Source organism: Thalia democratica, chromosome 2 (genome assembly GCF_965202585.1).
Source record: "Thalia democratica chromosome 2, ktThaDemo2.hap1.1, whole genome shotgun sequence".
Lineage (NCBI taxonomy): Eukaryota > Metazoa > Chordata > Thaliacea > Salpida > Salpidae > Thalia > Thalia democratica.
The window spans coordinates 37,751,835-37,777,955 of NC_139166.1; the positions used below are offsets into that span (position 1 = coordinate 37,751,835).

Genomic DNA, 26,121 nt, shown 5'->3' on the forward strand with positions numbered 1-26,121 from the left:
TTTCTAAAAGTCAATACATATAATAAGTCATAGTTTGTTGGTAAATTAAAAGAACTTATGTTTTAAAAAACAACCAACAAAATACCATCATATTTTAGCTGCTTGCGTCTTATATTAAAATAAAATCTTGATTAAAAACAACTAAATGATTTAGAATAGGGATTAAGGTTAATTTCAGTAGTATTGTGAAATATAGATTTAGTTAAAGTTCATTTAATATAAAACTTACTCTTTTTAAATGTGTTACATTGAGTAGATATAAAATTAAATTTTTGTAATAAATGGAGAAAGAGAGCAAATTTATGGGATGTTCAGAATATCCAAATAGTGATAGTAATGAAAATATTGCTTTAGATAATTCTGCAACTCAGCTTTTACCAGAAAAAGGTTCAGCAAGTGTAGTTGTACAGCTCAATGAGGTTGGTTTTCACTGAGGCTTTGTTTTGTTATTAACTAAAATATTTAATTATATTTTTTAGTTGAAGAATGAAGACTTAGAATCTGACAGTATTGAAATAAAAACCAAATTGGAAGAATTTTATGCTGGGAAAATTATTCAATGGTTATTGATTGTATTAATATGTAGATTTTTTATTGTATATTATTTGTTTTAAACTATAAATCAACCTAATGCTTGTTTACAACTTTAAAGTTGATAATAACTGCACATATCATATATAAAAGTAATACAAGTATTTTTAAAGAAAGTTTGATATTAATTTCCAGTAAAAAAAACTATTTACTATTTTATAATCATTTAAATTTACCAACTACTTTCATGTAAATAATTTTTTAAGTTGTCTAATTGTATGATATCATTTGAAGTCTTATTTTGTGTCTTTTTATATTGATGTTTTGTTATAACTGGTTTATTTTGAGTTGATATTTTAATTAAAAGTTTACATTTTTTTACATAAGCAGGTTTGTTACTATTTTTTCAACTTTATATTGCCTATCAAAATTCAAAGTAGTTTTTGAGATATAGTCAATCAATGTTGTTGAGTTTTATAGATTATTATAAAAGGAGCAAACCAATAAGGAAGAAAATATTATTTCATTAAATTTTTTCTTATTTTTTGGTTTCTAACACATCTTCTCCGAGTTTTTGCAGTTAGTCTGATAGTACTACAGGGTTCGTGCGCGTCAGGCTAAATCAGGCTAAATCATTTTTTTTTTTAAAGTTGAAAAACGTCCGGCTAAATCAGTTTTTTTATTTAAAAATTTGAGAATCTCAGTTTTCCTCAGTTCAAATGCTTGAAAATCTTTGATTAAAAAAACTTAAGAAATCTTTTTATGATCAAATTGATATGTGTTTTTTCATTTCTAAATAAAGATATAGTTATTAAAGATAAAATCAGTCAGTATTAGTAAAAATAAATGCTTAAAACCTTATTTTATAAGAATCTTCATTATTTTGTTTTGAGTAGATTATATATGTCATAATTATAAAAATTCATAAAAAAATACAGTTTAAATATTACAGTATAGTTCAACAACTTATCTGTTTGTTTGAATTTGTTTGCATTAGCTATGTTTTTCAGAGCTTAGTTGGTTGAACTGTTTTAGTTTCTAATTTAAAGGTTTATACCAAATACTTTTTAGATTTAAACTCTTAGCAGTTTATTAATATATTTTACTGTTTGTTTAAAGTTATTGGAGATATTCACAACACCAAAACTAAGCTTTAAGATATAAGTACTAGGTTTTGTGAGAGTACAAATTTTAGGTACAATTCATTTTTCTTTACAAGAAAAAATTTTAAACATTTTTTCAAATTAAAGTGTAGGCTTTTTAAATCTGATACAACATCAACAATGACTGTATTTATTTAGAGTTTAGGATTTATAATTATGTATCAATTTTAAGTATTAGTCAAATTACTATAATAAACATAGTTTAATTATTTTAATACTCGTGTAAGCGTTTCATTTTAAATGTTAATAACACATGACAATGCACGTCATTTTATTATAAATCTTCTGGTTATAATGTTTTTACTTAGTGCTTAATTAAATTGAAGAATTGTGTTTAGTAATATATATATAAAGTTTCTACACTAGTAACAAATTAGATATAACACTTATTTTAAAACTTATCACTGAATTTGTTATGTTAAGGGCATAAGGGAGTCAATCACCTTTTCACAGTTTAGTCTTATTTTATTGAGTTGTAACTAAGCTATGACTTGCTTTCTGCATACTTTTGAAGCTCAAAATATTTTTGAAATAAAGCTGGTTGAAGTCGGAGACTATAATAGTACTAATCAAGCCCCCCATACCTAAAATGACGTCTAAAGGGTATTTTCCTTACTTTGAAAAAATGTCAGGCTAAATTGGTCTCAGTCAGGCTAAATGAAAATAAAATTCGCGCACGAACCCTGGTACTAGTATTCAAATAATCCTGACTTAAACAATTTATTTGATTAAAGATAATTTTTTAAATTGACTATATTTTTCCTCTGAATCAGGGTTTCCCAAACTTTTTTCATAAGGCCCCCTTTAATTAAATAAAAAATGCTATGGCCCCCTCCAAAATGATTTCTCAAAAAACTACCATTTTAAAACCGCCAAAGACCTTTGCCTTTTTTTGCTTGCATCATCAACTTCAAAATATCTACTGTAAGTATCTGCTCATGGCCCCCTAAATTTCTGTGATGGCCTCCAGCGGGGCCACTTGGCCCAGTTTAGGAAATCCTGATCTAAATTTTACAAAAAAAAATTCCAGCTTGAAGTAGGGGTAGGGAGTACTTGGGTAATGTTTGCTGGACTTATGAGTCAATATGATTTGGATGTGTTTTTGCTTCATTAAGAGGAATCTGAAAAAAAGTACAATTTTGTAAAAAAAAAGCTGCTGCCCGAAAAACTAATTTCAACCCAAAAATCACAAATTTTCAATTTTTTGACTTCAACAGTAATTAAATCAGTTATAATTGTCCTAGACTTATAGTTTATGTCTTTTATGAAAGCTTATACTTATTGACATTACTTAAAGTAATATTATTTGCTTTTGATGTATTATAGCGTCATAATCACCCTAAATGTGCAAAATTTGTCTGTAGAATGTAGGGGTAAGGAGTGCAGCAAATTTTTTAGGTCATATTGTAAAATTCAAATAAGTACATATGATTGGGATGCATTTATGGTTAGTTTAAAAAAAATCTAAGAAAAAAAACAATATTTTGCTAAAAAAAAACAGTTGCTGCTGAAACAACTGATTTCAACCCAAAAATCACATTATTTTTGATTTTTCGACTTCAACAGTAATAAAATTACTTATACATGTTCTAGACTTATAATTTATATCTTAAATGAAAGCTTATAATTATAGGTATACATTAAGGGCATATGGGGGGGGGGGTTAAACACTTTTTTTGAAATTTAATCTTATTTAATATAGTTTTTACTAAGCTACAAGATGCTTTTTACAGATACAAAATTTTCAATAGTTTTTGAGATATAGCCGGCCAATGTCAAGGGCAACAATAGGATCCTTATGGGAGGCGCAAATTAAAACTGCAAATAACTAGAAATCACTAAAAATTTATCACCTCCTATGTTTTTTGAAATAACTACCTCAAATTTTCAGGAAATGTTTCTTGCAATATTTAGAAAATTCTGTCGCAACAAAATTAAAAAATAAAAGTTTTATATCAAAAAAACAAACAAAAAACTGTTTTTTTGTTTGTTTTTTATATAAATTTTTTATTTTTTAAAAATTCTTTCCGACAGAATTTTCTAAATATATCAAGGAACATTTCCTAAAAGTTTGAGGTAGTTATCTCGAAAAGCATAGGAGAAGATAAATTTTTACTGAAATAGTCTATTTTTTCCGTTTTAGTTTGCGTCTTCCATAAGGAACCTATTGTTGCCTCCAACTTTGACCGGCTATATCTCAAAAAATTTTGAAACTTGTAAATCTGTAAAAAGCATCTTTTAACTTAGTAAAAACTATATTAAATAAGATCAAATTTTGAAAAAAAGTGTTTTATCTACCCTCTATGCCCTTAAAGAAATTTCAACTGCTTTTGTTGTATTATGACGTTATTATTACACTAAATATGCAAATTTTGTCTGTAAAATTGTACTTTATTTTCTAATATAAAATGTAATTTCTTCTGCTATTTTACTTTTAGTTTTTTGATTTTGAATATAAAGTGTGTCAAGTCAGCTAGGCAGAAAGATATTATTGATGTAATGTCATTTCAACTGCATGTTGATGTATAATACATTTTAAATCAATTTCAGTTATTAGAAATTATGATTATTTAGAGCATTTTATATAAATAAATACAGCAACAATTAACTGCTTTGATTTACAAATTAAAAAGATTTGATTAAAAGCTTAAACATTAGAGAATAAAACATTTAAAGAAACTAACAAATTAAGTTTTAATATCTTTAGATGTACAATACTTAATAAACTTTAAGTAATACTAATTTGAAAATAAAAAATTAATACAGATAAATATTTATTGTTTAATTGAATAGAAATTGTTAAATTTAAAGAATAAACTACACTAGTTTTAATAAATTTACATGCACTTACTATGATATATAAGTCTAGATCTTTTACTCTCAGACAGGTGCTGTCAATAATCATAATTTCTAATAATGGAAAGTTATTTAAAATGTATTTTATATATATATCAATATGCAATTGAAATGACATTACATCAGTAATATCTTTCTGCCTAGCTGTCTCGACACATTTTATATTCTTAATCTAAAAAATAAAAGTAAAATTGCAAAAGAATTTACAGACAAAATTTGCACATTTACTGTAACAAAGGCGTCATAATTCAACAAAAGCAGTTGAAATGTCTTTAATATATGCCTATAATTATAAGCTTTCATTTAAGATATAAATTATAAGTCTAGGAATGTATAAATAATTTTATTACTGTTTAAGTTGAAAAATCAAAAAATATGTGATTTTTGGGGTTGAAATCAGTTGTTTGGGCAGCAACATTTTTTCTAAGCAAAATATTGTTTTTTTTTTAGATTATTTTAAACTAACCATAAACACATCCCAATCATATGTACTTATTTAAATTTTACAACATGACCAAAAAAATGTGCTGCACTCCCTACCCCTACATTCTACAGAAAAATTTTGCACATTTAGGGTGATTATGACGTCGTAGTACATTAAAAGCAGTTAATATGTCTTTAAATATCTGTCTATAAGTATAAACTTACATTAAAGACATATATTATAAGTCAGGACATGTATAACTGATTTATTTACTGTTGAAGTCAAAAAATCGAAAAATATGTGATATTTGGGGTCAAAATTAGTTTTTTGGGCGGAATACTTTTTTTTTGCGTTGTTTTATTTATTTTTTTCAGATTCTTCTTAATGAAGCAAAAACACATCCAAATCATATAGACTTGAATGAATATTACAATATGACCAAAAAAATGTGCTGTACTCCCTACACCTACTAATTTAAAGCTTTTTAAGGAATGTATCCTAAAAATTTTAAGTCTTTAGCTAAAACAAAAAGAGGTACACTTTCAGTTGCTTATTTTTTTCTGAAAAAATAGATAATACAAAAAAGAAATCTACCTGCTTGTATTCGAATTTTTTTACAAAACCAATATATCTTAAAAGATAAACAAAATTGTTTCATTATATAAAAAATTTCTTCTTAATAATAGCTTAATTTTTCATACTAGAGCGATGTAATTTTTGTAAAAACCTACCTCATTATGCCTTGACAGAATGGATTTCAAACTTATTTATATAAATCTATTATTATAATTTATTAAAATTTTTTTGTTTTAATTAAAAATAACATGATTTTAATTTTTTTAGGATGCAGGCTATTTTGTAATTAAAATAGAAAACCTACCCTTTGTAGGCAAAAGTAGTTTGATGACGGTTTTGCTTTATTTGCTTTATGTTTATTTTTGGTTTTGATAAGGTTATATTTTCTTAGCTTTAATCATAGTTAATATTTTGATTAGTTTTGTGTAATTAACTTTGTGTGTAATAAACATTTTTTAATTTTGATTACTACTTTTACTATTTAAATTAATATTTATGTTTTATTTATTGCTATATATATCCACTGATAAGTATAGCATGAAATATATTTGGTTTATTTCAATGAGTACAATTTTCATTCACTACAGTCAATGAAATAAATCAAATATATTTCATGCAATTCTTATCTGTTGATATAAAGCAATAAGTAAAACATAAACTTTAATTTGTATAGTGATAGTAGTAATCAAAATAAACAAATCTTAGTTATAGAAAACTAATCAAAATACTAATAATTATTAGAGTCAATTAATTAAAAAAAAAAAAAAAAATTCAGTGTATAGTTAAAAAATTTATATGACTTCAAATGTTTGCATTGTCAAAAAGTAGTATTAAGTTTTAATATGTTTAATAGATATTATTTCTAGATATATTAAGTTAAATATCTTTACTAATTTTAACAGGGTTGCCACTTTACCTAGAAACCTGGAAAAACCTGGAATTTATCAGTTTCAGCAAAAAAACCTGGAAAAACCTGGAGCTTTAACAATTTACACATGTTCAGTAGTAAAATTTCGATTTGACTCAAAAAAATTATCATAAAAAAAAATTTTTTTTTGTCCTCATCAAAAATTTTATTTACTAAAAGCCATATAAAGTAGCTATACAGTATCTTTTCGATATTTTTATACTATTTAACACAGTTTCTTACCTTAAACTTAACTTTAAACTAAAAATAGACCCAAAAATATGTACTTTTAAAAACCTGGAAAAAATTTAAAAAACCTGGAAAAGTTAAAAATAATTAACTAGTGGCAAGCCAGTTTTAAAGATTAAAATAGAATTATAATTTGTAAAAAAAACTGTTTCAATATCAAGCTGTAATAGTTTTGACTTTAATCATAGTTTACTAATTTTGGCATAGTTTTATACAATCAGAATAATTTTATAAATAAATAAAAAAATCTTTATACTAAAAGGGGAACAAAACATATTTATTATGCAATACATTTCCTAGTAAAATTAATACTTAAAGAATTAATGGATAATTAATAAACATTGTTGTTGGTCTTGCGATAAAGTTCATTAATTATTATTGATGTTGCGAAAAACATCTCAATTATGTTGATGATGGACGTAATAACTTCTGGTTAAAGCGGAGCAAACGAGCACAGACTGTAATCTCACAATAAGCTGACAATGTCTGAGAGGTTGGGCTGTGAATGATATAGCTGTGTCAGTTTTTTAAACTTGACCCACAAGCGGTCGTTTCAGTGCTTCGTATTTAAGCCCGCTTGGTTAGACCTCAACAGCGGTTTCACTCGACTACGCCTGCCTGATGAGTCCTAATTAGGACGAAACCGGTCGTAGTTTGTCTCGGATGCTGTTGTTGTTACTCTTGCGGTAAAGTTCAATATTGATAGCGCGAAACATCTTAACTCTGCTGATAACTACTAATAGAATTAAAACGGTTGTAAATTTGTAAGCAAAGTTTTTGAGTTCTGTCACAGCTTTCTTCCTGTTTTAACAATATTTAAGTTTAAACATATGCATAAACTTTAAAGCTATATACTTCTAAGTATGTTTATAAATCCTTGCTATATTTAGGTTTGTCGTTAAGCCAAGAAAGGAAATTGAAAAGGTTATCAAGGAGAATAAAAGAAGAGCATCAAAATTAATAAAATTTCTTTTTGTTATAGGTTTGTATTAATAACCAATAGTTCTAGTTTCTTTACCAAAACTATAATTGAATTCTATTTGTAGTTTCAAGAATATTTAGTAACAAAAATTATAAATATAAATTATCTTAGGAATAACATGTTACTTAGTGGCTGCTCTGTTACATAACTTCAAAAAAGCTATGCCTCTTTTGGTTATTTGGATTTTGTCTGTGCTTTACAGTTTTTATTCATTGATTTCTTCCTCTTTTAAATCATCAAGATTTACACAGCTAGTTGTAGATATTTATGAAAAGAAAAAAAAATATGTTGCATGGTAAGCCTAACGTTTTATTAAAAAAACTATTAGCTATTATAAAAACATATTGAGCTGTTATATATTATCAGGGCATCTGTTGCTGCTCTTATTGGGTTATTTGGATTTTGGATAGTTATTGACACTCTTCATCGTCCAAGCCAGCTAGTTTCTCTTGGTGGATATTTTTTTTTCTTACTGTTTTTGCTGTTTTCGTCCAAACATCCTGAAAAAGTAATTTAGTTTTATTATAATAGTAATATACATGTTCTTTATGGGAGGCGCAAACTAAAACGGCAAATAACAAGAAATAACTCAAAATCTATGTTCTTCTACGTTTTTTAGACAACTACCTCAAATTTTCAGGAAATGTTTCTTTGCAGTATTTGGAAAAACTAAAAAAGAAAAATTTTATAACATAAAAAAACAAAAAAAGAACAAAAAAAAATGTTTTTTATTTTGTTTAATAAATAAAAAAATAGTTTAATAATTTTTCAAAATTCCTTGTGAAAGAATTTTCTAAATACTCCTAGGAACATTTCATAAAATTTTGAGGTAGTTATCTCAAAAAACGTAGGAGAAGATAGATTTTTAGTGAAATAGTCTTTTTTTGTTGTTTTAGTTTGCGCCTCCCATAAGGAACCTATTGTTGCTTTATGACTTTGACAGGCTATATCTCAAAAATTAATTTGAATTTTTTAAGTCTGTTAAAAGAATCTTGTAACTTAGTAAAAATTATATAAATTAAGATAAAACTGTTAAAAAGTGAATAACCCCCCTATGCCCTTAAGTTATATTTTATAATAATAAGCTTTTTTTTCAAATATATTATTTTAAGATTAGGTGATAAGTCCATTGTTTATTTTTATACTTAATGCAGTGCATCATAGTTTTTTATAAATTTTTCCAATACTATATAAGTATTTTATAAATAGATTAAAGTAAGTATAATTCAATAAATAAAAAATGATTCAGCTATTGCAAAATTCTAATTCTACTCTTGGTGCACTTTAAATTTAAAAATTGTTGCAGTACAAATCTAAATGCAAATTTGAACTGGTACAATTTTTACAAAAGGTATGCGGAAAAAAAAAGAAAGATATAGGTTAGCCTGTTATTTAAAAGTAGTTAATATTAGTTGAATGAGTGGAAATCTAGTAATTGGTATAATTTTGAATCGAGTCTCAAGTATCCAGATATAAGAATAAATTAAAACTTTTAAGCATAAAAAATGACATATTTAAAGTGTAAATCATAAGTATGTACTTATTCTTCAATTAAAAAGACCATATGGGAGCCTTAGCTATTGGACTCTTTTTAGTGCTTAATACTGGGTTGCCACTCGGTCAGGAAAAGTCAGGAAATCAGGAAAAGTCAGGAAAAATTTTTTAAAATGACAAAAGTCAGGAAAAGTCAGGAAAAAATGGGGGGTTTTGAAAAAAAGTCAGGAAAAGTCGGGAAATTTGATAACGTTTAAAAAAAAAGTCAGATTTTTTCAGTTAAAATTTACAAAATTCCATGTTTTCCAAAGCCTTCAAATGGTAAAAATTAATTAAAAGTCCTTTAAAGTCAGAAAAAAATTCCAAAATTTTCCTAGAAATTTACAAAAATATTTAATTTAATTTCCAATGCCTTCATTTGGTATAAATTAGTAAAATATCCTTTATAAAACTGCAAAAATTTTCTATTAACATATTAAACAAGTACCGTACTTGAACAAGCAGATTTTGTAAGCTTTTTAGTATTGATGGTCTGTAGCAAGGACACTTCCATAGTGAAACTGTAATATATATACAAAAGTTTATCTAGCATAATTTTAGAATCAAAGTGTTTTTTGTTTAAGTAAATAATTGAGTTCTTTATAATTAAGCACTTAGTTTAGTATTTTATGTAACAATTTAATGTGTATACTTCTTTATAATTTTTTCAAAGTTATTTAAATTTATGAATTAAGTTTTAAGAGAGTTATATGCCAAGATTAAGTTTACTTATTATTTGTATTTTTTGTAGAGTAACTTAAGTTTTTAAAGTAAATAAGAGTATATTTATTTGTTACAAATTTTATACTAAATGATAAGAGGAAATATTTTATACAACAGATATATAGTTTACTTTTTTATGTCTTTTTTTACAGTTACTTAAGTTTATTTTTAACTTCTAGGTAGTTTTACGACTTATAGTACAACCCTTTAAACTACAGACCCATTTCTTTAACAAGCAGTTTTTGTAGAATTTTCGAACACATAATTTCTCTAAAAATACTTGATCACCTTTTTTTAAATAAGCTAATTTCACATAAACAGTTTGGTTTTCTACCTAATCGATCATCTAGTTATCAACTGTTGAATTGCTTACACTCATGGTTGGTTTCATTTCTAAGCAATAAGTCAACTAAAGTTATTTACACAGACATTCAAAAGGCTTTTGACTCTGTATCCCATTTTAAACTAATAAAGACTTTAACTCAATACAAAATTCATAAAAGTTTAGTTAGCTGGTTCAAAGAGTTTCTTGAAAACAGAACCCAAAAAGTAGTTATTGGTAACACTTTTTCAGAGTCTTTACCTGTTTTCAGTGGAGTGCCTCAAGGAGGGGTTATTGGCCCACTTTTATTTATAATTTATATCAATGATATAGCTTTAGAAGTAGATGTCGATAGCAACATAAATCTCTTTGCAGACGATACAAAAATTTTTAGCCATTCTAACACAATTCTACAAAAATCTTTGGATAAAATTTATCATTGGCTAAAAGAAAGAAAACTAGTTTTAAATCCTAGTAAATGTCAGGTTCTAAACATTCAAAAAAATACATCTAGTATCACCTCTGAATTTAGAATAAACAACATAAGCTTACCTTCAACTAAAGTGTTTAAAGATCTGGGAATTTTTATTGCTGAAAACCTAAAATGGAACCACCATATCAATTACGTTTATCAAATTGCATCAACTATTTCTTTTCAAGTTTTAAAGAGTTTTAAATCTACAGATATAAACATTCTCAAAAAAATTTATCTCGTTTACATTCGTCCTAAGTTAGAATACAACACACCAATTTGGTCTCCATACCTGAAGAAGGATATTAACCATCTTGAATCCATTCAAAGAAAATATACAAGAATAGTCTTCAACCGTTGTAACATCTCATACACATCTTATTTTGATAGACTCTCAAAACTTGGTATTAAGTCTTTAGAGTATAGAAGGATTGAGTTTGACTTAATTACTTTTTTCAAACTGATTAATAGTGAAACTACAATTAAGGGCATAGGGGGGGGTAAACACCCTTTTTTGGTTTTTGATCTTATTTTATATAGTTTTTACTAAGTTACAAGATGCTTTTTACAGATTTTAAAAATTCAAAATAATTTTTGAGATATAGCCGGTCAAAGTCGGAGGCAACAATAGGTTTCTTATGGGAGGCGCAAACTAAAACAGCAAAAATAGACTATTTCACTAAAAATCTATCTTCTCCTACGTTTTTTGAGATAACTACCTCAAACTTTCAGGAAACGTTCCTTGATATATTTAGAAAATTCTGTCGGAAGGAATTTTTAAAAAATTGAAAAATAAAAATTTTATGAAAAAAATAAACAAAAAAAACATTTTTTTTTTAGTTTTTTTATTATAAAATTTTTATTTTTTAATTTTTTTAAATTCTGTTCCGACAGAATTTTCTAAATATTGCAAGGAACATTTCCTGAAAATTTGAGGTAGTTAGCTCAAAAAATGTAGGAGGAGATAGATTTTTAGTGATTTCTAGTTATTTGCTGTTTTAGTTTGCGCCTCCCATAAGGATCCTATTGTAGCCTCCGACTTTGACCGGCTATATCTAAAAAATTATTTTGAATTTTTAAAATCTGTAAAAAGCATCTTGTAGCTTAGTAAAAACTATATAAAATAAGATCAAAAACCAAAAAAGGGTGTTTACCCCCCCCTATGCCCTTAATTTACAGTCTATTTTTGAACCTCATAAATGTACTTATTTACTGAGAGGTAACAGCAGAAAATTTACATGCAGACATAATTTCAATAATAATGTTTGGCATAATTCTTTTTTTTATCGTTCAGTTGAATTATGGAACAAGCTTCCAAACGAATTAGTTTCTTGTAAAAAAGTTGAGCATTTTCGGTTAAGGTTAAAAAAGTTTGATTTAAATAAATATTTTGTTAGCAAAATTAATAAGTGATTTTTTTTGTTGTTATTTCTTCATTAACCACAGGTTGTATTTGTCTAATTTGGTTTAACCTATAGCTTTATTTTATTAGCGGCGCCTTTCCTCTGTGTATAACAAAACCTGTTCCTTAATACATAGTTTATTGGGCTGTTAAAGTGCTAGAGGCCTTGGGTTCAAGTTTTGTTTATAGTCAGTGTTCTCAACATTTATCAGCTACTACGAAAGTTCAACAAACGCTGAGTTATCTGAGTATTAAAGATTTGAAAGTAAATATGAAGCAGGCTCTCCTAAGAAAAATGAAAAACGTTGTTCATAAAAAAGCGGTTCTAGTTATACGAATAAAAGTGAAACAAGTTGTATGGATAAAAGTTAAGCCGGTTACTCAAATGAAAGCTGAACCAGTTGTTCAAATAATGTGAAGCCAGTCGTTCGAATGAAAGTGAAACCAGTTTTGGAGTGAAGCCATCTGTTCGGGTGAAGTTGAAGTAGGATATTGTTGTTCTCTTTTCGGAAGCACCGGAATTATAAATTTTGTGTTATAATTTTTGGTGTTTTTATGTTAATTTTTAAACTTTAATTAGTTAAACTCAGTTTTTTTTTCATTTTTAATGTACAATCTTGGTTTATTTTTGTCTTTTTGTTGTATGTCTTTCTGTATAAGTGGCCTAGGTTTTGATGCCTGGGTCCTTCATATGACAATAAACTTACAATAATAATAATATGCTAAGTCTGACTAAAGTTTACTTTTATAGTTAGATAAATAGCTTATTACTGGTAGAGAATAAAAATGTTTTTCGTTTTAAGGTGTTAGATTAGAATTGTTTGTACAGAAAACTATTACTTTATGTATTTGGTTTTCAAACTCAGACTAACCATTGTTATTTTTTTCAAATCAGTATATAATTGTTTTTTTTGTATTTTAATAATGCAAAGTTTACATATTCTAAAAAAATGTGTGCTTTATTGTTTTAAAGTTGAACTGTAAAAATTTGTTATTGTTTTAAGATTTTAGTTGTGTAAGTTCATTATTAATTTAAGGTTTTAATTGTGAAAATTCCTTGTGTGTCGTTTGTTTATCTAGATACATTTATGCTAGGAAATGCTAAAAAATGCTGTTTTTTTCAGACAAGCTGTGTTTATAAGGTATTAATACAAGTATTTTGCTGATAGAGCTGTTTATTACAAACATCAATCATACACAGATGATTTAAGTGATGTGCTGGAAGTTTAAAGAATTCAGCAAAAAACGTTTTTAACCTGCATTAAAATTAGATTGAAAGCTTTATATAGTTTAAAGTGTTATATTATGTATATTAGAATAAGTTTAATTTAAGAGTTTGATTTAGAAAAGTCAGGAAAAGTCAGGAAATTTTTTTCAGCTTGATCAGTGGCAACCATGTTAATATAACTCAAATATAAATAATAATGAAGATATAAGGAGTTAAAGTTTATAACTACAAACGTTTCATAAAATCTAATGTTTAGTAAATCTAATCTATGTTCTTTTTAAATTTTTAAACAATCTTCTTAAAATTTTAATATACAATATGATTTAAGACAGTTTTTAGCTCAAACTTAATTTATATAAAAAATAGCCTAAAAAACTTGTGTCTTAAAAACAATGAAATTTTTTTCAAAAAAGCCCTTGGCAACTCTGTAATAAGTTTATCTTTACATATATTTTATATAAAATGACTTGTTTAGTAGTATTGAAAGGTACAGTATTTAGAAGCAAACAAAATAAAACTCAAGCTTTGTTTTTTTTATAAACTTAGTTATAAAAAAATTAAATTGTTTTTAAATAATATCGTATTTGTATTTAAATGATACTATATGCAACGTAATGTTAAAACCATAGAGAAGGGTAAATTTTTTTTTACTTTAAATTATCATTCTTCTTTTTCAAAGCTATAATTATACACTATACTTATAAACAAATAAAAAAAAATTCAATTAATTTTAAGATATAGTTCGTTACAAACATATTGAGTATAAATTATTTATTGCCATTTTCTTCGAATTTTGAAAAGTTTACTGTAACAATCTACCTTTTCCTTGATTTATAAAACAGTTGACCTCAAAGTTTCACGAAGTGTTAAGTGTAACCATTAAATAAGAACCTTTATGACTAAACACATAAAGATTTTTTTTTGAGTAATGACAATGTTTGAGAAAATGAGCAAATATAATAGAAATATAATGAGAAAAAAATAATTTGGAGAAAAGATTCCTTGAAATCAAAAAATATTATGAAAGAATTGTTTATTATTAAGTTAAAAATAAGTTGAAAAGTTTAGGATAATTTATTAAAAATTGTAGATGAAGATAAATTTTCAAATGAAGTCAACTTTTTTTTGCCTTTTTAGTTTGGTCCTTGCTAAAGGATTTTATTGAACTCTCCAACTTAATACCTTTATGTTTCAATAACTGATTAGAATTTTAAGAAAGGTAATTAACGACTGCTGATAGCTAAGTTAGATATTTTTGAAATTAAATAAATTTGTAAAAGCTCTTAACCCCCTATTGCCTTATCATGATTTTAAAAATAATAGCTTGTACATGTGTTACTAATCAAACTGCATAAAAAGATTTTGGTCATTATGACCAAAAAATTGATTTTAAAATGCATTAACTAAGAGTTCATTAAAAAACTCTTTACAGAAGATAAATAACAGAATTTTTTAATAAATTTATATTTTTTTGGCACTAATTGTTAAGGTAATTAAAAATTTTAATAATGTTTTGTTTATAATTTTCTTTAAATTTATTTAAGAAATATTTTTATAAAGGTTTGCCAAAAAACCTGTAATCCTAAAAAATCTGGAATTTGACCAAAAAAAACTGGAAAAAACTGGAGTGTTATAAATTAAAAAAAAAGGACCTGTAAAAACCTAAAATTTTAAACAACTTTTACATCTGTATAATGAAATTTTGATTAATTGCGAAAAACCTATCATATACAATAAATCTTTTTGGTATAGTTAACAATTTCATTTTTATAATTTTTAAAGTATAATTACAGCATCTTTTCAACATTTTTATACTACTTAAGACAGTTTTTACCTTGAACTCAAATTTATAACAACATTTTACTAAAAAACGTATTTTAACAAACCTGGAAGAAATTCAGAAAACCTGAAAAAAAATTAAAAAAAATCTATGGCAACCTTGTTTATACCACGCTATTCATAAATTGTTTGCAATTGAAAGATGTTGATGCTAATAAGAAGATTTACAGTTAAAAAACTGCTTTTAGTAATACAACTTTAAGAATCGTAATAAATGTGTAAGTATGTTAAAACTAAGCATAAAATAATATAATTCTACTTATGCAAATAGCAGTTTATTATAATAATTAATTAGCTTTTTTACCTTAATTACTTTTAATATAGGTACATTACAGACCAGTTTTTGGAGGCTGTCTGATTCAAATTCTGCTTGCATTTCTATTGCTTAGGACAGATGTTGGATACCAGTTTTTTAAATATCTTGGAGAGATAGTTCAAAATTTTATTAATTGTGTTGATAATGGTGTTGAATTTGTATTTGGTTCTTCATGGGCACAGCATTTTTTTGCTTTTAAGGTTAAAGCAAACTTATATTTCTTATGAAAAACAAATATTTATGTAAAACAGTAAAAAAAAGTTTTTAAAATAAAAACAGTAACTGCATCACATATATTAAGAGCTTTGTGTTTAAACATTTAAAAAGTGATGAATAAAAGCGAATTAGAATTGTAAAAGATTTATAAGTAAGGTGACGTTATAAATCTGTAACTATTTAAGTATGAAAATACACTCTACATTCTGAAAACTAAGTTACTTTTATGTTGTTAAATAAATGAGTATATTTGCTATAACTGTTCAAAATATAGTTTTAATTGTTTGCTAACAAAAGATCCTAGTAAAGTAACTTCACTGGAATATAAATAAAAACAAATTATACAGTAATCTTCCTTTATTCTACCAACATATGTTTCTGTGTGTCAACGAATCAACACACTTCAACTGGGTTCTGTAAAAAAATAATTACTGTAATGAGAAAATAGAAATCGGTTACATGGTTACAATGTGAGAAATGATCCGTTACATGGTAACTGCTTAATTAAAAATGTTGTGTATAAGGTGCGTGTTAAATGTAAACTTAGTGAAGATAAAAACAAAAATAATAATAATGTTAATGATAATAATAAGGATAAGGTGTATATTGGTTCGACAGGAGGTCACTTTAAAGATAGGTACACCGGGCATAAGTATACTTTTAAGCATGTAAATAAAAAGAATAGTACAAGATTATCAGATTTCGTTTGGCCGTTTGGCAGTATTTTGATAAGTATGGAACCAAACCAGAAATGGAATGGAGCATCCTCCACCACGCCAACAATAACATCAGTAGCGCGAGCAAGATCTGCCAAATATGCAACCTTGAACGAATGGCAATTTTAGCAGAAGATAGTAAACAATTACTAAATAAATGACGTGATATTTCAAACAACTGTGCACACAACCGACGGTTCTTCTTCAAATAACACCTTGGCGCCTTCTCACCTTTCATGCTTTTCATTCACCTTCCACATACACACACACATTCACTTAACATATATTAATATAATTGTATATCCTAAGTAACATATAGTTTTATTCATTTATTATTTATATCTATTTCACACAAGTCACTTTCTATTCTCTGAAATTTCATATATTCACTTTACCCTCCGACTATAATTCTTAACACCTTTATATGTTAAGTTCCAAGTTTAATTGGAAGCCTGTATTCAAATCACAGATAAACCGTGCTTTTTACCTACTACGCCCAAGAGAGCTAGTAGGTTTTTTACTGCAGGTTTATACTTAGCATATGACTACCTTGTTGTTTTACATTTTAACTTTCACATATAACACAATTTACTTATTAAATATATAAAATATCTGTATGGGATATTTAAATTAAACAGCCGACTCCTACTTTACCAATTAATTATTTTATTAATTATAAAATACAATATATATTTAATTCAGGTCATTATGATTTTATGTATGTCGCTGTAAATTAATTATCGGTCAGTACATTGTAAGCCTAGTAATAATTATGTTTTTTGTGTTTTGTTTTTTCCTTAAAGTTTAATTTTTTAATTTTTACACTTTTTGATTTTTACATTTGAACTAAATCTGCTTCCTAGTTCTATATAACTTTGATTCAATCATTACTAACATTCAATATATAATATTTATGTTACACCGAGTTTCTGTGACTTTTATTGCCTTCAGCGTCGTTAAGTTTTATTGATTTACTAACTAATGGTTAATGTTTTATTTTTGTTCAAAATAGATTACATAAAAACAAAATTAATGTTCTTACAATACAAATTAAATAATTTAAATAACCTCATTTACATTGTGACGTAATTATTAGTTGTAACGAATGTATTTTTTTCGTTAGTTAACAACAGTAAATTTTGATTTAGTTATCTTTCCTATTAACGTAAGTTGTTTGTTTATATTATGTTTTGTTGTGTAATTTAGCTTACTTATTTATTTTAGACTTAATAATTACAAATATCATATAGTTTTATAATAGTCGGATTTAATATTAAGTATTTCACCTATTAATAACTATTATCTGTAGAGTATATCTTATTTTAATGAAAACATATATACACCTACTTTATTCTATGCTTCTATTCTCTCATTACAGTAAATATTTATTTACAGAACCCTGTGTGTTGATTCGTTGACACACAGAAACATATGTTGGTAGAATAAAGGAAGATTACTGTATAATTTATTTTTATTTATATTTGCTATAGTAGTGTAAAACTCTAGAATTGCTCAGACGAGAAACTTGCGATTCTACACAGCCAATACAGTATGATATAAGATTATTAAATATGATTGAAAGCAATTCATCTAATAAATACTTCTCGTATTTGCAGCTTCGGTTTTGTTTGTGTTTAACTTTAAAGCTAAGTTGTTTTAGCATATTTTTTTTTTGATCTGTTGTTTAAAACTTGAGATTTTTTTTATCATTTACTTTTCAAATTTTTACAAATATGCATTATTAATAGCCATTTTAGAATTGATCTTCGCTTCTGTTCCGTTTATGATGTCCCATTATATGTAGTTATTTTAACTTTTGTATTTTAAATTACATATATTATTTGATATTCCTATTTATTATCTTTTATGTTGATGCATGATTCCGGTATATATCTTTGATTGTGTTTACTGTTATACTTATGTTAAATTGTCCTCTGTTTTTAGTTATGACAGTGGCTAATTTGTATTTACCAATATAAAAAAATGTTAACTTAATTTTATTGAGATGTTTAGTTTGAACAGGGGTTAAAATAAAAATGTTTCTTTTCTATTGTTATTCTGTGTTGTCAGTTTTTTTCCGTTTACAAAATTGTACTTGTAGTTAGCTGAATTTAAGACAATTAAGTGTTTTTGTTTTGTTTATTGATGGAATCTTCGCTATTAATAAGTTTTGAACGTAATTCAACACGATAAGAGTTTATTTTAAATAAAAATTTTTGAAGTTTACATTTTCTTGAGAAGATTTAAAAAGTTTGACTTAAAACGTAATTTATAACTTAAGCTATTTTTTAGAATCTTCTAAACTAAGTTAATTATTTTCAGGTTCTTTCAATTGTGATATTTTTCAGTTCGTTTATATCAACGCTATACCATCTAGGAGCAATGCAGTGGCTAATATTAAAGATTGCTTGGGTCATGAGAATTATTCTTCGTACTTCCCCACCAGAATCCATGGTTGCCGCAGGTATTTCTTGGTTTTCTTATTAAGTATAATCGTTTCCCTACTAATTTAAAAAAAATAAAAGTTATTGTATTAAACAACTTAAGTTTAATAAAAATCAAAACCAAAGTATATAATTAAAGTTTCTCTGTTCTTAAGAAATGTTTGACTATACCTCTATCAAACTATATCATACCTCATATGTAATTTTGTATTAAAAGTGGACTAAAAAAAAGAGTTTAAAAAAAACTTAGAATAAATTTCAAAAAAAAAACATTTAAAAGCACTGTGTATGTCTGTTTCAGACACTTTTTATTTAATTGTTTTTCTATTTCAAAAGTTGCAAAAAATTATAAGTTTCTTTGAAAGTATTTCATAGTGTATGATATGAGTTTTCAATTATTTATTATTGTAGAAATGTAGTATGTTAGACCTTGATATAAAAGAGTTTTTACTTTTCTAAAATGGATATTTTAGCTTTTTGGTTGAAAGACTATCGAAATCTGATTGTAAAAGACTAAACTATAAAATATATTTCGGACCTGAAAGGTCTGCAGTGCTATAATTGTTGCAGTACGTAGGTATTTAATTAATTCAATTTGAATGAAGTATAAAGAAATTTAATGAAAAAGGTTACTTTGCAGCTAAACCAAGATTAATTTTAAGGGCATAGGGGGGTCCGATATTTTTTTTTTTACTAAAAATAACATTGGATCTTATATGAAAGCTTGAAGTATAAACTACAAGCCAGTTTTTATAGAATTAAAAAATATTATTTAACTTTTGAGATATTGTAATTTAAATAAAAAGTTTCCGATACAAACGTATGGACCGCAAATTCTTCGGGATCAATTTTTTCGGAATTTTAAAAATCACTAAAAACCTATCTTCTCCTCCATTTTTTGAGCTAGAGACCTCAAATTTTTAGGAAACGTTGGAATTTTAAAAATATTGAAAAATAAAAGTTTAAGGTAAAAAAAACAAAAAAAAAATGGGTGGTTTTTCTTAAATAAAAATGTTATTTTTTAAAATTAAAAAAAATGAAATAACTATGTAATCTTTATTAAACCTTAATTTTGACAAAAATGTACAACTTGGTTTAATATAAATAACAGGGTTGCCTCACACTCAGGGAACTCATGGAATTTAGGGAAACTCAGGGAATTTTAAAGTTATAGAAAATCTCAAGGAAACTCAGGGAATTTTGGTTCTTTTTTATTAACTAAGGGAAACTCAGGGCAGTTTTGGTTTATTCTTAAAATTTTAGGGAAATTTTAAGATTTTTTAAATAGTCTCAGGAAATTTTTTTTAGATCTAGAATGAGATTTAGTTAAACCAGTTTCAATATTTTGTTCAAAAAATTTAATTTATTTATTTTTAAGTGCTTATTTAGGATTTTTTAACCTTGCGGCTGCTTCTTCAATATGTTGATTGATAAATAATAAAATTTTTAGGAATTAAAACAACTCAGGGAAACTCAAGGAAGTTAAAGGTTACTCAGGGAAGATTTTTTGACTCAAAGAGTGGCAACCTGAAATAATTGGCGGTTTTGGATTATAAAGTTACTAATATAGAACTCTGTGAAACTTGTAAAAAATATTGAAAATCTTTTCATGGAAAAATAAATGCATTATTTATTTTAAATGAAAACGCAACTATAGCAAAATATGTGCTGTAGTTTTACAAGTATAGCGTTTTATAAGCTGCATATGTTGCACTATATATATGAACACAGCTTAAGTTTTGCTAATTAATTAGTTTGGCTAATATATTACAGGTAACATATTTGTTGGCCAGACTGAAGCCCCTCTTTTAATTGCTCCTTTTATTGAAAATTTAACAACTTCAGAATTACATGCTGTGATGGTTTGTGGGTTCGGCACTGTATCAGGCAGTGTCCTTGGGGCTTACCTTAGTTTTGGTGTTAGTTTGTTTACTTATTTTCGTTGTCAATAGAAAATAAAACATTTTAAAATAAACAGAAACTTAATAAATACTAAATAAAATTTAGTTGTTTTAAGTTTTATACATATATATTACTTACTATTATCAAAACAAATTATACAGAATTCTATCTTAAACATTGATCAACAACTTATTCTAAAAATTTACTTCATTGAAGTTTAAGTTTATTTACGTTTAAATTCTAAATGTTTTCATTTTTTTGTCGCTTATATATTTTTATATTTAGTTGACTACAATAAAATGCATCATTTAAAATTTGCTCAATATTAAGAATATACAGTTTTAAATATTTTTCATAATTAATATAAGATTTCTACTATTAAGATTTTCAAAGTCACCTTAAAATTATCGTTTAAATTTATGATACGCCTTCGTTTAAAATTAATCAAACTTATGTATATTTTTATGTCTTTTTATCTTAAATTTATCTTTATTGTGGTCAAAAAGTTTTATTATGTTATTGTTATATGCAAATAAGTTGATTAAGAAGAAAGTGTAAGTTGAAGTTAATCTTTATTTAAAAACTGGATTGAAATTTACTAAATTTGGTAATGTTATCAGTTTGATTTTTAAGTTAAGTGTTATATTTTACAAGCATAATGTTTTTGATGATTTTTATAAAAGTAAAATAAATTTAAATCTGTAGATTTTAATATTCACTTAACATACTTCAAAAAGTTTTACATGTATTTTTGAATATGCAGATTGAACCTGTGTACGTTATAACAGCTTGTGTGATGGCTGCTCCTTGTGCGCTTGCTGTTACTAAACTTCTCTACCCTGAAACAAAGCAGTCTAAATTTTCTTCTCCTGATGCTTTGAACATGCTCGAAAGGTCAGTTGTTTAGCCTAATATTAAAACTATATAGTAAATTTTACTAGAAAAAAAAACCAGTGGATGATACTGTGTCAAATTCGCCCTTTTTTGTTAATTTGTAATTTTAATCGTTTTCATGTATTCGCGGCTAATGTTTATTTTTTTGATAGTTGTTGTTATCATGAGCTTGTTTTTATTGCCAACCTGTATTTTGAAAAGTTGTAAGATATGAATTGTAGTACACTTAATTTATTGGTACTACTCATTATAATTAAATCGTACCTTATTTAATTACTATCTAATAAGTACTAGATTATATTTGAGACTACTTTATATAAATCACACAAGACAGTTAGGGTGATGTTGTAACCAAAATTGTATTTTTGTTATTAAAATCTCCGCCATGTGGCGCGAGAGGGTCAATATTAACTTGGCCACGTAATCTTTTACTAAACTTTTAATCGACCTTTAAAATGCACTTCACTTCTAATTTTCTAGTTGTCACAATAACACCTATTTTTATCATCAGAATTTATTTGTTTGTTATCGTTTATTCGCAGTTTTGTCTTATCACTATTACAGATTTAGCTGTGTTTTTTAACTTGAATAAATTCACATCACATTTAAATTATACTAATTAAGTTTATTGATAATTTCATTAAAATTATAATTAACGATATGAGTTCAGGAAACTCAGGAAACTAATTCCCTAATATTGTAAGTAACTTACTAACACCAGGTTAAAAAAGGTCCAAACCCTTAGCAGAAAAAAGAGACGCAGGCAGAGCATCTTCTTTACCTAGTAGCTCCTACATGGAACCTACAAATTCTAGCTCACTTCCCCTAACTTAGACGCGCAACCCCCGTTGATATTAACAGTAGCTCCTACAGGCCCTTTAGGACTACAAATGGTGACCCTGTGTTTAATATGAGTACCAAACCTTCTAATGCTACTGAAGTAGAAATACTAAACTCTTTGAAGTTAAGAAATTTATTCTGAAAAGTATTAATCTTTAGCGCTCCATTATGGTAAATAGAATTTTTTATCAGGCAAGCACCTTAAAAAACTTTTAGCAATATAGGATAATAAATTCAGTTAACACTCAATTTAAAAGTTTAACTAAAGTTATTTTTAGAATCAATTATAAGTTATTCTATGTAAATTTAAGCAAATGATAGAGCAGCAAACAATGTTTTTTACAAGTTGATCTTATTTTATAGGTTTTTTTCCAAGCTTGAAGATTATTTTTATTGTTTTGAAAAATTCAAATTATTTTTTGAGATATGAATAGTCAAGGTCGGGCCGCATAATAGGCCCCCTATGGGAAGGGAAAACTAAAATAGCGAAAAAAGACTATTTTATTTAAAATCTATCTCCTACATTTTTCAAGCAATCTTCTTCAAACTTTCACAGTCCAATCTTTATACAGTAACAAAAAAACGTTACTTTGGAATTAAAAAAAAAGTTTGTAAAAATATTATTTTTTCGAAAAAAAATACACTTTTTTTTTTAATGTTTGAGATAAAAATTTATTTTTTTTACATCATTAAAATTCTAAAGTAACGTTTTTTCCTTTTAATATAAGGAACATTTCCTGAAAATTTGAAAAAGATTGCTTGAAAAATGAAGGAGGGGATAGATTTTTTGTGAACTTTTAAATTTCCGAGAAAATTGACCCCAAAAATTTGCGGTCCATACGTTTGTCTCGGAAACTTTGTATTAAAGTTACAATATCTCAAAAGTTAAATGATAATTTTGAATTCTATAAAAACAGGCTTGTAGTTTGTATTTAAAGCTTTCATATAAAAGCCAAAATTAATTTTTGTAAAAAAAAATGTCGGACCCCCCTATGGCCTTAACTTGTAGTAAATTTTTACGGAAAGCATTTGCGATTTAAGAAAAAATAATGTTGTTTATTTTGCCTAAGCATGGAAATTAAAACTAATAACTTTGCCACAGTAGGAATTTAATTGCTTTCACATATTGCTTTTATATCTTGTTATTATTAAAATCGTTTGTTTCAAGCAATATGTTTAAGAGGTTAACTGTATTGTGTTCTAATAAAAAGACGTTGATAGCTTTAAAAACTTTATTTTTTTTGACAATTAAAATTTTAATAACGTTGTTTTTGAACAAAGCTGTTAGATATTAAAAAATTATTAACACTTTTTTTTTTACAAATTAATCCCAACCGACTTATGAAATATTAACTTGAATTTTTATCAATATATTAATGTTCTTTTATTGCTTGCCTTGTATATATAACAAAAACTTTTGTATTTGATTTTATTGTAAACTAATGGTTAAGCAAGCAATACTATTAGAAAACATGATTATGTTATATAATAATCATAAAAATTGTAAAAAAATTACAAATTGTCTCTTAACAATGCTAGCAAGCAAGACATTGTTTTATACGAAAACAACAATACTTGCCCTTGGGCAAAGCCTAACGGAGAAAATACCACATACGTCATCAGATGATTGAAAAGACGCGAAGCAATGTTTCTGACGTTCGAAGTCACAAGTAGCTATTATACACCACAGCTAATGTTACAAAGAGATCAAACCGAGTTGAAAAGAGGTATTCAACGGACAGAGGTGCTTAGCGCCTAAAAATGGTCAGATTGGAGAGACGGGCAGAAAAATCAGCAGCTGACGGCCGCCGATGGAGTGAACACTTATTAAAATTTCTGACAGACAGTATTATCTACTTTTCACTATTGTATAAGCACTTATAAAAATCACTTTGAACTTAAAAATAATACTATCTAACATTTTTGTACATTTTGAAAATTAATATTCAAAAATTATGCATTAATATTTGTAAGAAACACTTAAAAATGTTGCAAGACCCCACCAAAAGACTTCAATTGAGGACTTTAAGGTGGGAAAATGTAACAAAATATGCATTTTGATGTATTTTAAATGACTGCCAGGGGGCGTTAGACGATTTTATATCAAATCACACAATAAAACTTTAACAATGTTTATTATAATGCTCATTAGCCTCTAGCTTGCGCACTACGCGCAGCTCGATATGTTGTTCGTTATTTTTGTTTTTGGCTCAGCCATAAGATCGTGCAAAAAGCACACTAATTTTAAGAACTTAAGACACTGATTGAATTTAAGAACTTTGTTATGATTGTCATTTATAAGAACTTTATGTATATTTGTATAACTGTATTGTAATGTGCTTAGTTAAGCCATAAGACTGTGCGAAACGCACACGATTTCATTATAAGAACTTTAATATTATTTTTGTTTTATAAGATCTTGATGCTTATTTGCATTATCGTATTATATTTTGCTTAGTTTAGCCATCTTTGTGCATGAAGCACGACATATATTAAGACTCTGTATTATTAGTAGTATTATTAGTAAGACCTATTTTGTATTTAAGATTGTGACAATCAGACACTATAAGAACATTATTAAGACATTTTAATTTGTAGAATTTAGTGTTTACTTGTGTTTATATTCGCAGTTTTATTCTACTAATAAATTGGCTGCTTTATCATTTCTACTTCCTAATTTTCACATTAATATCACGTTTTCAATAAACTCACTTCATTAAAGAATTTATTTATATTAACTTTATTACATACTTATTAATTACTAAGTTAAACCTAATGAGTAAGATAAATTCATTAAAAACCTTAAGAGCTAAACGCGCTAAGCGTTTAGCACAAAAAAAGTGGACTTCCCCCAATTAAAGGTAGTTCCTACCTCAGGCCCTGGAGGACTACAATGTATACATTATATAAAAGAACTACAAGACTATATTATAACAACACTATTTCAAAAATATAAGTTACTTTTACAAATAACTTTGAATAGATAAAACCTGAAAACAATTCAAGTTTAAGTGAAAATTACTTTAAAACTTTAACTATTGTGAACTATAAAATTTTGAAAAACTCCAAAACTATTAAATATTGGTCAAATAATAATTCTAATATTGAAACCACAAAAATACACTAAAAGATTTACTTGCAGTTATATTTAAACAATATGTGTATAATTCTCAGTCTATGGGTCTTATCTAACCACTCTATCCCATAATAATAATATCATTGCCTGAGATACGTGTTCTGGTTAACTGATTTTGTGACACTCAGCATTCCAACACTTAAGTTTTAACAACAGAAAAACATATGAATGATGCATTCCATTACAAAATATTAAGATTTCTATTTATAAGTCAACTCAGTTGAACATTATTTGAATATTGTTTATAAATTGTTTGTTTCTGTATTGATGTTGTTAATTTAGATTACGAAGTTTAAACTATGATTACAACTAATTGTTGTGATTTCTCAAATAGATTTAACTTATAAAATTAGAATATTTAATATTTACTTTTTTGAACACTTTTATAACCATGGAGCAGAAAAATTTAGATCTTGACCCCAGGACCAAACGCTCTAAGCATTTGGCTGT

At 26.2% G+C, this 26,121-nt stretch overlaps 1 protein-coding gene across 1 annotated transcript in view; it reads left to right on the forward strand.

Moving 5' to 3' along the window:
• The first annotated feature begins 260 nt into the window (after positions 1-260).
• Positions 261-26,121, forward strand: part of LOC145849694 (solute carrier family 28 member 3-like) — a 47,719-nt gene continuing 21,858 nt past the window's right edge. Inside the window, exons 1-9 of the mRNA XM_082954716.1 lie at positions 261-419; positions 480-562; positions 7,597-7,688; positions 7,800-7,983; positions 8,055-8,196; positions 15,532-15,723; positions 18,778-18,919; positions 20,673-20,818; positions 21,565-21,695. Coding sequence (XP_082810842.1) covers positions 282-419; positions 480-562; positions 7,597-7,688; positions 7,800-7,983; positions 8,055-8,196; positions 15,532-15,723; positions 18,778-18,919; positions 20,673-20,818; positions 21,565-21,695 — 1,250 coding nt within the window. The 5' untranslated portion in view covers positions 261-281. The remainder of the gene's footprint in view (positions 420-479; positions 563-7,596; positions 7,689-7,799; positions 7,984-8,054; positions 8,197-15,531; positions 15,724-18,777; positions 18,920-20,672; positions 20,819-21,564; positions 21,696-26,121) is intronic.